The sequence below is a fragment of the Carettochelys insculpta genome, chromosome 17 (genome assembly GCF_033958435.1).
Source record: "Carettochelys insculpta isolate YL-2023 chromosome 17, ASM3395843v1, whole genome shotgun sequence".
Taxonomy (NCBI): domain Eukaryota; kingdom Metazoa; phylum Chordata; order Testudines; family Carettochelyidae; genus Carettochelys; species Carettochelys insculpta.
In genome coordinates this window covers 19,327,618-19,340,355 of record NC_134153.1, presented here as the reverse complement: position 1 = coordinate 19,340,355, position 12,738 = coordinate 19,327,618, and the positions used below count along the sequence as shown (strand labels likewise).

The following is a 12,738-nucleotide window of genomic DNA, read 5'->3' as shown; positions in this document are numbered from 1 at the left end:
CTCTCCCCTCCCTCCTCAGTGTTGTTTGCCAGAGTCTTTTCTGACTGGCACCTGGTGCGATCCGCCCAATGGGGCTGCTCTCGGGAGCGTCTGGCTTTTAGGGAGGCCCCTGAGCCCGGGTAACTCATGGTAGCCCTCGAGAGGTGAACCGCTCCCCTTGCCCTTACCAAAATTTCAATAGCTAAATGTGGTGACCTCCTATGTCCCCACCCTGTCTCAGTGGAAGGCCCTCCCTGAACCCGCTTACCCTACAGTTGCCACTGCCCTGCGTGACCTGAGAGCGGTCAGGGTAAATAAGTTCAGCAGAGGCTTGAGTGGGTGTTGGAACTGCATTGCATCAAGGGGGCTGCTTTTGTGAGTCGGGCTGACAGGCCTGGGCCCAAAGCTCCGAGCTGCAGGAGCAGGAGCTAATTCCTGCTCCTCACCCAAATGTTTGAGAAGCAGAACGTTCCCTGATTCAGGGCAGCCCATGGGAGTATTCCCAAACCCCAGCTGAGCCCGCACTGCAGTGGCCTCAGGGCTGACAGAAGCAGCTGATCCCCAGCTGTGGTCTGTCAGGCCAGCTGGCCTGTTCTGCTCTTTGCTCCTGGAGACAGCAGGCAATGCTCATGCCTTGGCCAAAAGCAAAAACAAGTCGTCAGCTCAGGAGTTTGTTCCCCTGCCTGGAATCCAGGTGGGTGTCCTTAGCTGGCCACACATCGCCGATCAAGGGCAATTGCACTGACAGCTGCAGAAGATCCTGCAGAGGCAGCCTTGTGGCTGCTAGAAGAGCAGAATCAAACAAAGACAGCGCCAAGAAAGGAGCTCTGCACCTGGCAGTAACATGGAACCATGCTCACGCACTGTGGCACAGGGCTGGCACAGAGAACGCCGGGCGGGGAGCTGGGAGGGCAGAATTTTGTATTAACTGGCCATGTAATCTTGGACCACACCACTTTGTGCCTCAGTTTTCCCCCTACCTCTTGTGTGTCTTGCCATTCAGATTGTGTACCGTAAACCCCCAACAAGTGCGATTTCTATATATGCTCAACTTGCGGTAACGCGCGTTAAGTGCAAATTAAAAGGAGCGCAGCTCCCTGCTCCAGCCACCGGCTCCCCCAGCTGGGGGAAGCCAGGGAGAAGCTGCAGCGTGGCAGCTGTCTGCTCATCTGGCTCCCCCAGCTCAGGGACCTGGGCAGGCAGACAGCTGCTGCAGCACAGCTTGTCCCCTGCTTTCCCTGGCACCTGCAAGCCCAGGGGAGCCAGGAGCCAGGTTGCTGCCTGGTTTCCCACCCCCCAAAACTTGCATGAAATCTGAGTTATGTGAGGGTGCGAAGGAGCACAACCCACGCATGACTCAGAGGTCTACTGTGTTCTGGAGACCGGGAGTACCTCTCGCTTGTACAGCACCTAACACCAGGGGGCCGTGAGTGAGCTCATACATTAGAAATAATATTGGCTGCCTTCTCCAGAGATTTCAAAGGCCTCCTCTTGCTGTTAGCTTTGCAGCCTAAGTGAGGGCATTGTGCTGTCAAGCTAGCTCCTCCCAACCAGTCAGAGGAGGGCCTAGGCTTGCGCTTTGTGTTCACAATTAAGCCTGGATCTGAGGAAATATTTTCCTTAGGGAGGGATCAGTAGGCAGAGGAGTAGTCTCCCAAGGGAAGCAGTGGCCACCCAGCTTTCTTGAGAAATTACATATACTGCATGCGACAAAGCTGAGAAGAATAAATGGTGAGGAGCAATCACAATGTGATCTCCTCAGTGGCTTGGAGTTTATTGCTCTGATCCCTTGTCTGGCGTATGAGTCTTTGATACTACACAGTAACTTCATTGGCTTGAATCTCTTCCAGTGTCACCAACTCGCTCCGCTGCAGTTATTCTCATTGACACCAATGTGAGTAAATCAGAACTGGCCTCAGTCTCTATGGGAAAGAGTGCCTGGGGAGTGGCTGATCTGCTGGCTGAGATGTGACCCTTTGATAAGGGCTGAAATTTGGAGAAGAATTTCTGTCCCAGCCCTACTAGTTCTTCTGACAAATGAGCCATTCCTACCATCTTCTTGATATAGTGCTCTTAATCCATGAGATGGAAACCTTTCCATATACTTCTGCCTGCGGCAACTTGCATTAGCAATTATCTTAGTTCAGCAGAAGGCGGCGAACTGTCCTTTATACTGTGAATACAAGGCTAACTGAAACTGACTTTAAGAGCAGTTTTGCAGGAGTGACTTTATTTTAAAAACATACGATTTTGCAAGACCATGAATATTAAACAGAGAAAGAGAGTGTTTGGTATTTCCTCGTGGACAGGGGTGTCACTGAGGCGGTGGCATTCCCAACAGCAGCCTGACATATTTTTGTAGCACCTACAGAACTCGAGCAGGCTCAGGTGGGATTTGCTGTCATGACCAGCCAAGGTGGCTGTGACACCCCGAGCTGCAAACATTTGAATCTTATTTTCCCTTTGGCTCATCTTCATTCTCTGACCTGATTTTTTCCCCAGCTTTTGCAAATATTGTAAGTTTTTGCACAGCACGCATGGAAACCAAAGCCCAGATTTTCCGAACTCGACCTGTTCCAATTGTACAAGGCCAAAGTCTAAGTCAAACAGTCATTTGCACGTGTCCAGCAAACCACAGTTCCAGGGAGATGGGTAAATGTGCACTCCGCTCTGAAAAGCTGAGCCCCATTCTTGTTTACAAACCTGCCCCCATGGTGAGGAATCACTAGTCAGAAGAGGCTAAGTAAAGACACTGAAGGACAAAGGCATATGTCAATTTCCACATGACTGCCATGCTCGCACATGCTAATTACATATATATGCAGCAGAAGCTGATAGTGACCATACACGTAGAAAGTACCTTTCATTTAGCATGGGGGGGCAATAATTTTCACAGGGGGGCCACTTCACAAATTTGGTAAGTCACCACGGGCAGACTCCAGCCCCTGGATGAGGCAGGGCCTTGGGCAGAAGGGGCTGTTGGGAGGGTAGAGAGAGGCTCTGTCTGCGTAAGAGACTGAGACTTTGTGGCACAGATTGTGTGTGTGGCACAGAGACTGGGAGAGTGTGTGTGACAGTGATTGAGCGTGTGCGTGGCATACAGACAGGGTGTGACACACAGTAAGTGTGCGACAGACTGTACGTGTGAGTGCGTGACAAAGTGTGCGCTGCATGCTGCTGGGTAAGTTTCTGAGAGAAACTGTGTGCTGCCTCTTTGGCTGTGGCCACAGCAGCCCCCTCCTCTTGGCAGGGGCATGTTAATGAGGGATTTCAGAAGACAGGGGCTTTGAAAATCAGGGGTCCTTTCAAAAGGCCCCCGGCTACACAGGTGGTGCGCGTTTTGAGAGCAGCACTTTCGAATTGTGCGCAGCTGCCATTATGCTAATGAGGCACTGCATATTCATGTCAGCGCCTCATTAGCATCTACAGAAATCCCTCATTAACATGCCCCTTCGTAAAGGAGGGGGCTAGTGTGGCCACAGTCTTCAAGTCGAACAGCTGTCCTGCTCTGTCTTCAGCTCCCACCCCCACGCTGCAGAGACAGTGTTATGGGGTGACGTGTGGTGGGGGGGGACCTGCTGGAGAAATCTTATGAACAGTGCGCACACACTGCTAGATATTGAAGGTGCTGCCTCTTAAGACAGCCACTCCTCTCAGTCACTCACCCTCCCTACTTCAAATAGGAGCAGCTCTGCCCTGTCTGCCCCTCTCCCCAACCCCTGCCCTCGCAGAGATGGGATACAGGGGCCGGCAGACACCCTAACTACAGTACACCCTCTCTGTTCACCCCCGGCTCTGCACAGTTAGCAGGAAGGTCCTGGGAGCATTTTGGCTGCAGAATGGAGGAGACAGGGGGAGGAGGAGCTGGCCGCATGCTGAAGATTGTCAAGCAGGGGTAGGCAATAACTTCTGGTGGGGGAGGGGTCACTCCAAGAATCTGAAAAGTGGTCAAGGGCCGCACTCTTCCATGATATTAATGGAGCAGGTGTGGGGTCCGGGAGGGAGCTGGGGTGCAGAATTCAGTGTGAGGTAAGGGATTGGGGTGCAGGAGGGAGTGTGGGTTTTGGGTGAACAAGACAGTTGTGGGACCAGGGGTGAGGGAGTGGGGTGCAGGATCTGGGACAGGGTATGGGAGCAGGAGGAGGGAGCAGAGGGTTTGTGTCAACATGTGGGGTAAAGGGGCAGAGGGCTGGGGTACCTCAGGCAGGCTCTGGTCAGGAGACTTACCTGGGTGATTCCTAGCCCATAGCCCAGCTGATTTCTCAGGCAGGCTCCCTGCCTGCCCAGCCTTGGCAACAGCCATGTGCATGCGTGACTACCTACCAGCCTGAGGGGTGGAGGAGGTGTCCTTCAAACAGGAAGATCCCATTGGCCAGAAGCAAGCCAATGGGATAATACTGGCGGCAGGAGCAGTACATGAAGCCTCTTCCCTTTTCTGGGTGTTATATAGGGGGCAAGGGAGGCAGGGAGGCTGCCTGAGGCTCCACACTGAGTTTGCAGGCCAGATCCGGTGGCTTGACAGGCTGAATCTGGCCATGGGCCGTATTTTGCCCAGCCCTGCTCTAAAGTATGGACACTCTGCTAGTCAGCTGGGTGAGCCAGGTTCAGCTTGTGGGCCGTGTTTTGCCCCACTTTGTCTAGCAGGATCCCAGAGTATTGTTACAAGCCTTGCTGACTGATTTATAGTCAATGTACAGCAATCATTTTACCCCTTCTCAGCCCCACCCCATCCTCCCCTGCAGGAGTGCAGACACCTCTGGGCTAAAGTGCAACAATGGTTCAATGATCTATAACAACACTACACAGTGGTCTAAGGGCAGGACATGAAAAATTCAGACTTTCCAAGAAAGTTGGAATTTGATCGGGACATTCGAAGCGAAAACTAAAACCCTTGGAAAATCCACAGCAGGAAACAGTCTTCCATCAGCGTAGCATTTGAAGCAATCCAGTCCCCACCGTAGTAAAGGGAGTTTTGCCATTGGTTTCACTGGTCCAGGATTTCACTGTAGCTGACCAGTGACAGGTGCCTTCTGTCTCTAACCCCTATTAACCCCTTTTCCCTGCACTTTATGTTTCCTCCTTGCTCCAGTCCTCAGTCCCTTCTGAAAGTCTTTTAAATGTGCACAGCAACTGGATGGGATGAGTGATGGCCCTGGATAACTTGTGCATTTGCACAGTGCCTGATTCCATGAGTTGAAGAGTGGGCAGGAAGGTGTGTCTGCACAGCCACCTGTTGAAGAGCAAAGAACTCGCAGAGTATGGCCATATGTTTGGGCCCCGGTGGGCATCCTTTGAAATGTGGAGAATGAAGATTTGCTGGGATGTGATGATGGACAGTAATCTAGCAGAGAGTAATGGGAATTTTTAGGGTCTCCTCCCTGGGCAAGGAGCAGCATCTCCCTCTGCAGCCACTTGGTTTGTGGGTGTCTTTTGGACATCTGTAAAGCAAAGCTTGTTTCTGGTGACATTTTTCATTTCTCTGGACAGTACCAGCCCAGTGGAGAGAGACACTTCTTGAAGCAGATGCACTTCCTCAGTGAAAGAGACACCCACAAATTTATCTCACATGAAGCCCCAATCCACAACCAGTATCAAATTACAGGAGAAACTTTCAGATTGTCATTTTATCAATGGAAGAATGATTTGTCTCCTTCCTGTTTCCTGCACAGAACACAACTCCCTCACCCTGAGAATGTGAGATTTGCTTTCTTCTTCGAACCTGTGCCCATTCTTAGTCCTAGATGTTTTAGGCACTGTTGATAAACTCTGAACTAGGGGAAGAGACTTATGCAGCAGAATTATGCACATGGCAAAGGCATGGTATTTGAACTACAAGCCTGACTTTTATTCCCTGCTCTGCCCCTGCTTGACTGTGTTGCCTTGATCAACTCTCTTAACCTCACCATGTCTCAGTTCCTTGGTAAGCAAAATGTGGGTCAAACTTTTCTCACTTGCAAGATGCTTAAACTAATTAATATTTGGTAAGGTGGTTTGTGTCCTTGAATAACAGAGCCTGCCATGTATAAAGTATTAGCGTCACTGAAAAGGCCACACAATACTAAGAAAAGATAGCAATATTCCACTGCTGAGAAAGTGTGTTCTAAGAATAGCAATATCTGTATCTGCAGAGAATAATCCAAGGGAAAGAGATAAGAATCAGATTACAGAATATTGATGACAAGTAATGTATCATTTGCCGTGAAAGAATACAGAGCAACATATTATCAGAGTAGCATGGTGTATGTGAGATATTTGCCAATAGCTCACTAGAGAGAAAATAATTTACCATTCCCCTAAAATAGTTTAATGGTCTAATGCCACTCCCCTGCAGTGCTGCTGAATGGATTGCAGAGCAGGGTAGTTTTGTTAATTAACTCATAGTAATGAAAAACTGATGTAGAAAATCACTTTTTTTAAATGAGACCACATTTAAATGAAAATCACATTAAATGAGACCAGGAAGACAGCTTGTTCTAATCACTATGTGAGGGAGCTTGGGTTTCTTTCCACCTCTGCTACTGACTCTTTGTCTGACCTCAAGTGTGTCTCTTGCCATCTCTGCTTCTTGGTTGACTCTTTTGCAGATACAGCAAAACCATTCTTAATCTGCCTCCCAGAACCATGGGAAAGCTACGATACTTGCTCACTGCAAAGTAAGGCGAGAGCCTGTGATGAAAGGAGCTATGTGAGGAGCATCATAATTTCAGTGGTAAACAAAATGATGTGAGAACACAGAGTGCTGGATTTTGAGCAGCAACACTCCCTGACTTAGAGGTGGTCCCATCCTGACCTCACATACTTCAGAGCTGCTCAGAATTAGTTTGGATTCCAGGAGGACACATCTGTCAGCAATAGATTACTGGAGCACAATGCATTCTGGCCCTGCCTCCATCATACTCCCTACACTGCAAGGCAGCATGGGGTGGTGTAAGGGATGGCTATAGCTGCTCTATGCCAGCTAGAAATTCCCCAAGCAGAGAGGAGTCCCCCCCACCACTAAGGAAACCTGGTTGTTTTCCAACCCCATTTGCACTGTTAGAACAGTGTGAAGAGGCTTTAGTGCAGCTTAGACCTGAGAAACACATAAGGGTTTCAAAGTAGGCAAGAAAAGCCACCTCTTTGTCTTGCTGTATGAGCCAGTTATGATGTGATCTAATATATTGTAGCAAGATGCCCCTTCTGCCTTGGTTTAGGCCCCTTGTCTCTGCCCCTCAAGCTGGAGGAACTAGGCTGTAGCTACCCGATTATTCCTGTCAGGGCTGGTCTCCCTCCCTCTTCACTCACTACCAAAGCTGGTGAAACAGCTACAAGCAGAGCCCACTGCTCCTCCCTCCCCAGATCTGTTGTAGACACTCTCCTCCCCTTTAGTTACTTCTCTCCTGGCTCACTCATTCCTCTCCCCTGCGTTGTTTGCCTCCCCCGCCCCTGCTTTTGTGCCTGGCAGTTAGCTCAGCTGGTCCTTGTCAATTGATTGCTTGCACCACACCCTACTGCCTCCACCTGGGAGCTTAATTAACTCTGTCTTTCCCCTAGCCCAGGCTGGGTTATGGGCTGCCTTCCACCCAGGGGCTGCTAGCCTGATCTTTTACCATGTGTTCAGGGCATTTTGAATGGTTTTCTTACTCTGCCAGGTTACTCCTCTACTGTTGCCAACAATTCCACAATATCAGTTGTTTTTCTTAGAGCTCCAGTTCCCAAATTCATGTGATTAGATATGAGTCTAACTTTTCATTTCATTTGTTTGTTTATTACTGATGGTTATTGAGAAAAGCTTGAAAACCCCCTGGAGGCTCAGCAGCCAGAAGGAAGCATGAAGTACTCCAAACTTTATTTAAAATCTCATGAATTTTTAAGCCAATCTCCTTGGTTTCTGGGAACTGACTCAGGGTTTGTGGACAGTTGGCACTGGCAATTCTGCTCATTCATTTCTTATTGGTAGTTAGTGTCCCAGCTACTGCCATGAGAAACTGACTGGAACAGCTGTTGTGCAGTCCCTGGCTCTGAGAATCCCTCTGGTTTATGAGAGCCCTACATTTATTAGTATTAAACAGAAGTAAATATTTAGAGGTCCTGAGAAACAAAAATCCTACCAACAGTGTGTTTACGTTCCCATAGCCCCTTTCATCTAAGGATCTAGGATAACTTTGGAAACCTTAGCCATAATCAGGCTTTCCCAGAGGCTAAACTATCTTACAAATGAGGAAACTGAGGCACTGAGAGGTTCTGTGAGTTACCCACAGTGGTACAAAAACTGGGTCGGAATAGATGACGATAGATGTTGTGAATGATGCCTCCCAGCCTCGAGTGGTACGTTTAATAAGAGTTGAGGAAGGAAGAGAGAATTTTGCAATCTTGTTTTAATTGTGTCGGTCAAATTTATTTAGTCTAGGAGCAGTTTCCATGTTTCATGGGATTTATTTTCTTTAGGCATCTGGTCAGCTGAATATTAGTGCAGTACCATGAGCCATTTTCTTAATGTCTGAGCTGCTCTGTTGTTCTACTGGGTGGAAGAATCTGTTTATTTAGTGCCAAATTTTGCCACCCATATTCACACTCCATAGAACCTCACCGTAGCCCCCTTGAAATCAGTACAGCCAATTGGGTTAGAACGACACTAGTCAATGTGGATTATGGGCAGCGTTCTTTGTAGGTGAGTGCCTGGAGGCCATCCAGGAGAGGTTCAGGGGCTGCCCAGCTGATTAAGAGAGCACCCACAGCTGGCAGCTTGTGTTTCTATGTGGTGGTGCACTTAAAATTTATTCCACCCATGGGTTAAAAAAATTGGAGAGAACTCTGGTTTTGAGACATCAAAACCTGGACCTCTGCTGCTATTATAGGCACAGGAAGGAAGGGGGCTTGCACCCAGTGTCTCTATCACTGGCCCCACAAAAGGGTCCCAACCACCAGCCAGGGTCCTGGCTGCTGACTATGGAGCCTCTGCTCCAGGCCCCAGAGCCCTGACCATTGACCCCAAGTTGTGGTCTGCAGACCCATGCCTGGGGCTCCACTGGTTCAGGGCTCTTCAGCCATCTCCAGCCATGCCCCCTGCCTAGGAGAGTGAGGGTATGGACAGTGTGGTGGGGAATGCATCTCAGCCCCCACTCCCCACATACAAATTGTTCCAGCCCCACTGGCTGCTAAGAACTATGTATTCATTTCCCTCCCCACCCCAGTGATAGTGTATAAATCTCACACTGGTATTGAGAGGGTGTAACAGGAGCCTGTGAACTCCATTAGTTTGCCTGCTGGCACCCATAGCCCCTGCGGTATGTAGGTCTGTTAGCAGATACACCTGAAGAAGAGTAAGGTGGGCCTTAAAAGGACTGAATAGCTCAGCGTGACAGAAGGCCATGGGCTTTGCAGAAAACAGGGGAGTATGGAACTGGGAAAAGTCCTTGGGTAGGCGGCTAAGGAATGAGTCAAAATAGGGCTGTGACTCCAGGGTGATAGTTGCTCAGTGGAGGGAGAAGTTGTAAAGGATTATGGCCCTGGCCTAATGAGGGCTCAGGTGGGTTAAGTTCATATGGTTGGTTTGCAGTTGTTTAAAAAATGCCAAGGGCAACCCTGCCGACCGTGGCCCTGAAGGATGGGGGAGGAATATTGCTACGTGATGAGCCCAAGAAAGGGGCTGCTGGGGAGGCCTGCAGATGGCTGAGGTAGGAAAAAGCAGAGAGCTCAAGCAGACAGCATGTTGGCTTCATGCAGGGTCCCTGATCTGGAACCTAGAAGAGAGAGCACCTCGGTCTCCTACCCAGCTAGCAGAAAAGGTGGTTGAAGACCCCAATGACTGAGGAGTGATACTGGTATGATCAACGAGTCCAGACTTGAGACAAAGATTCAGCTTGAGGCTGTGGTATTCTTGTTATCCCCTCTGTTATCCTTGAAAGGATGATAAGCAGTCAGGCTGGAGGGCTCAGTCACAAAGTGAGCCATATTGCTGCAGCTGCTGCCTGAGAAGGCATCTGCTAGGCCATGCTCCGTCACAGAAGATGCTCCAGCAGTGAATGTATTCTCCTACACCCCATTCTATTTTAGTTTTTGTATCTCCCAGTCTGAACCTATGTCACTTTCCACCCTGTACTTAGGGTAGAAATTTTTCTTACCCAGTAACATCTTCCAAAAGGCACTGCTTTCAGTGCATCCGAACTGTATTGGAGTTACCTGGCTGTCTACTCCATTTCCCGTGTGCATATTTTATCACCCTCCTGGTTTGATTAGTGTTCTGGGTGACAAACAGTTTCTACAAGATCTTAGAAATGCTCTGTAAGTTACACAGCATGAGTGCTTGTGTTCCTTGTATTAAGGATGTGTTGTTTTCTTTTCCTCATTTGTCTTATGGTTAGGGAAATGCAATTCCAATCTCCAACTCTATAGTAAAGCTATTGCGTGTTTCTGAGTCTTCCATGTACCCACTTCCTCCGGGCTGGGTTCTTTTGGACCTGGCATTTCTGCAGTTGTACGTATTCTATACGTTTCTGGTTAGAGCTGTTTGTGTCCAGGGCTGAGCAGCCTTTTTTTCTGTCCCCTCTGCCACAGAAGGCTGTTCTTGTTTTGAGAGTCCCTTTATCCAAATGTTTCATTAAACTGCTTTTCTTGCAGTTCCTGTGCCGGAGCTCTTCTGTATATATAAATTTGTAAAATGTATATTTTGTACCTACTCTGACAGTTTTGCTGTTAGAGGGTAAAGTTCTGGGACCGCAACTTGAAATGACCAAATTGAGTGCAGTGGTGCCTCATTTCCATCTTCTTCTACTTAGTAAATTGCCCTGTGACAGGGCTCAGCATAAAGCATGAATTCTTCCATCAACTTCAATGGACTTTGGATCAGGCCATTTGATAATGTCTCTTCTCACCTCTACCCCAGTTCCCTCCCCGGGAATGTGTTGCCTAAATATCTGAATTGCACCTAAAAGCTAAATGGATGACCAAGCCCAGTCTTGCAGTCCTGCAAATCCACCTAAAAGGATGTTGTGCCGCTGCAGTCTTGTTGTTGGCAGTGTGGAGCAGTGAATGGGATCATCTGACACACAAATCCTTATCTGTAGGACAACGCATTATTTTAGAGTAGCGCTGGTGGTTTCCATGAATGTCATAATTGCTTTTTATGGCATAAGCACAAAGCTCTCTTGAGATCTAATACAATACAGAGTGTTTATATAGGGCTCTTTGGAGCCAAAGCAAACATTAATTACTTAATCTTCATAGTCCCCTGGTGAGGTAGATGAGTGGGAAAACTGACATGATTAAGTAAGTTGATTGCAGAAGGCTACAGGAGTCTGTGCCATAATTGGGATCTTAACTCAGGACCTCCTTGTACTCGCCCTGCCTGCTAGGCGATACTTCTCAAGAGAATAAAGTTCAGGCTTGGCCATCGAAGCACCAGAATATGTTGTGTGGGGGAAAGACCCTGAGGAAGTTGTTTCAGCAGAAAGGTCCATAACTGTAATACACAGAGGACCAGCTTTTCAGACACGACTCTCCAGGTTTGCAGGGACACATTAATTGTCCAAAATTTCAACAGTGAAAATGAAAGGCTGATATATGGTTTTCTGTGTCACATTAGGGCGTCTTGTAGGTTAGGACCCATCAGCCATATAAGTAGGTTTATTTTTATAGGAAGCTGAAATATTCCTGGTTGTCTAGGGTGCAGGCTGTGTCACCTTGCTCAGGAGCTCCTGGCCTCTCTAGATGCTCAGATAAGATCTTTTGCAATGTCTGAGGGCAGAATATTGCCCGATACACTTGTAGTCCCCATTCCTGACTTCTTCCTTGTTACAAGCACCATGACTTGCACAGTTCTCTTCAGAGCTGACTGGTAAGCAGGCCCATCTGCCAGTGGGTTGGGCCTGGCTGTAGGGTTGAGCTGCTGGGTGAGCTTATAGCACCTAGGATAGTTACTGAAACATTCGAAAGTATCATTGCAATTCCTGCAAGCCCCAGGGGAGTCAGGGAAGGCTGTGGAGAGCCTGGCCGAGGTTCTGCCTTCTCTTGTCTGGAAAGACTGGAGTGTGATAACATTTTGGGGACTGCAGCAGAGGATGGCCCAGATGGCCTGCAGGAGGGACAGGTCTTTGGAGAGGAACTTCTGGAAGTTGGGTTTGAAGAGCAGATAGACCAGAGGGTTATAGGTTGTCGAGGACTTGGCGAAAACGGCAGAGAGTGCAAAGGCCAGAACTGGGACCTGACTAGCATCTCCAAAGGCTGCCCACATGGCAACAATTGCATATGGGGTCCAGGCAGCCAGAAATCCAATGCACACAGCAATGCTTAGCTGGAAGAGAAAAGAAAAGAAAATGACTATGGTATGAAACACAATGTTCTCAGCCCTTTTCCAGTGAGCACAAAAACAACAAATCTATGCCGAAATCCCAAGTCCAAACCTCCCTGAGCTTTGAGAGGATGGGGGGGAGGGTGTTATACTTTGAGCTTACCCCAGACCACTCAGCTAGGGCCCCTCGTGGCCCAAGCTCTGGCCCTCTGGCTCAAACATTCCAGATCAAACTTTTCATCAGCTGCATACGTGTGCAAACAGAATGTAACAAAGGCAGCTCCTTGCTTTGCAGTGAGCGTTTTCCTGCAAATAGGTTGGCAGTCAATGCGTCTAAGAAAGGAAAGATGCCACAGACCTCTGGCACAAAAGGGAGGTGGGTCTGTTTATCTACACTCCGTCCCAGTCACCAACAGACCCTCCCCACTAAAAACTTCTGTGAAGCCCGGAGACCTACCTGTGGGAAATAGCTCCCGAAAGAGACAGGAGTG

The 12,738-nt window shown here is 48.6% G+C and overlaps 1 protein-coding gene across 1 annotated transcript in view; it reads right to left on the bottom strand.

Moving 5' to 3' along the window:
- Window positions 1–2,201: 2,201 nt before the first annotated feature.
- Window positions 2,202–12,738, bottom strand: part of LOC142022361 (opsin-5-like) — a 57,592-nt gene continuing 47,055 nt past the window's right edge. Inside the window, exon 6 of the mRNA XM_075012122.1 lies at window positions 2,202–12,250. Coding sequence (XP_074868223.1) covers window positions 11,672–12,250 — 579 coding nt within the window. The 3' untranslated portion in view covers window positions 2,202–11,671. The remainder of the gene's footprint in view (window positions 12,251–12,738) is intronic.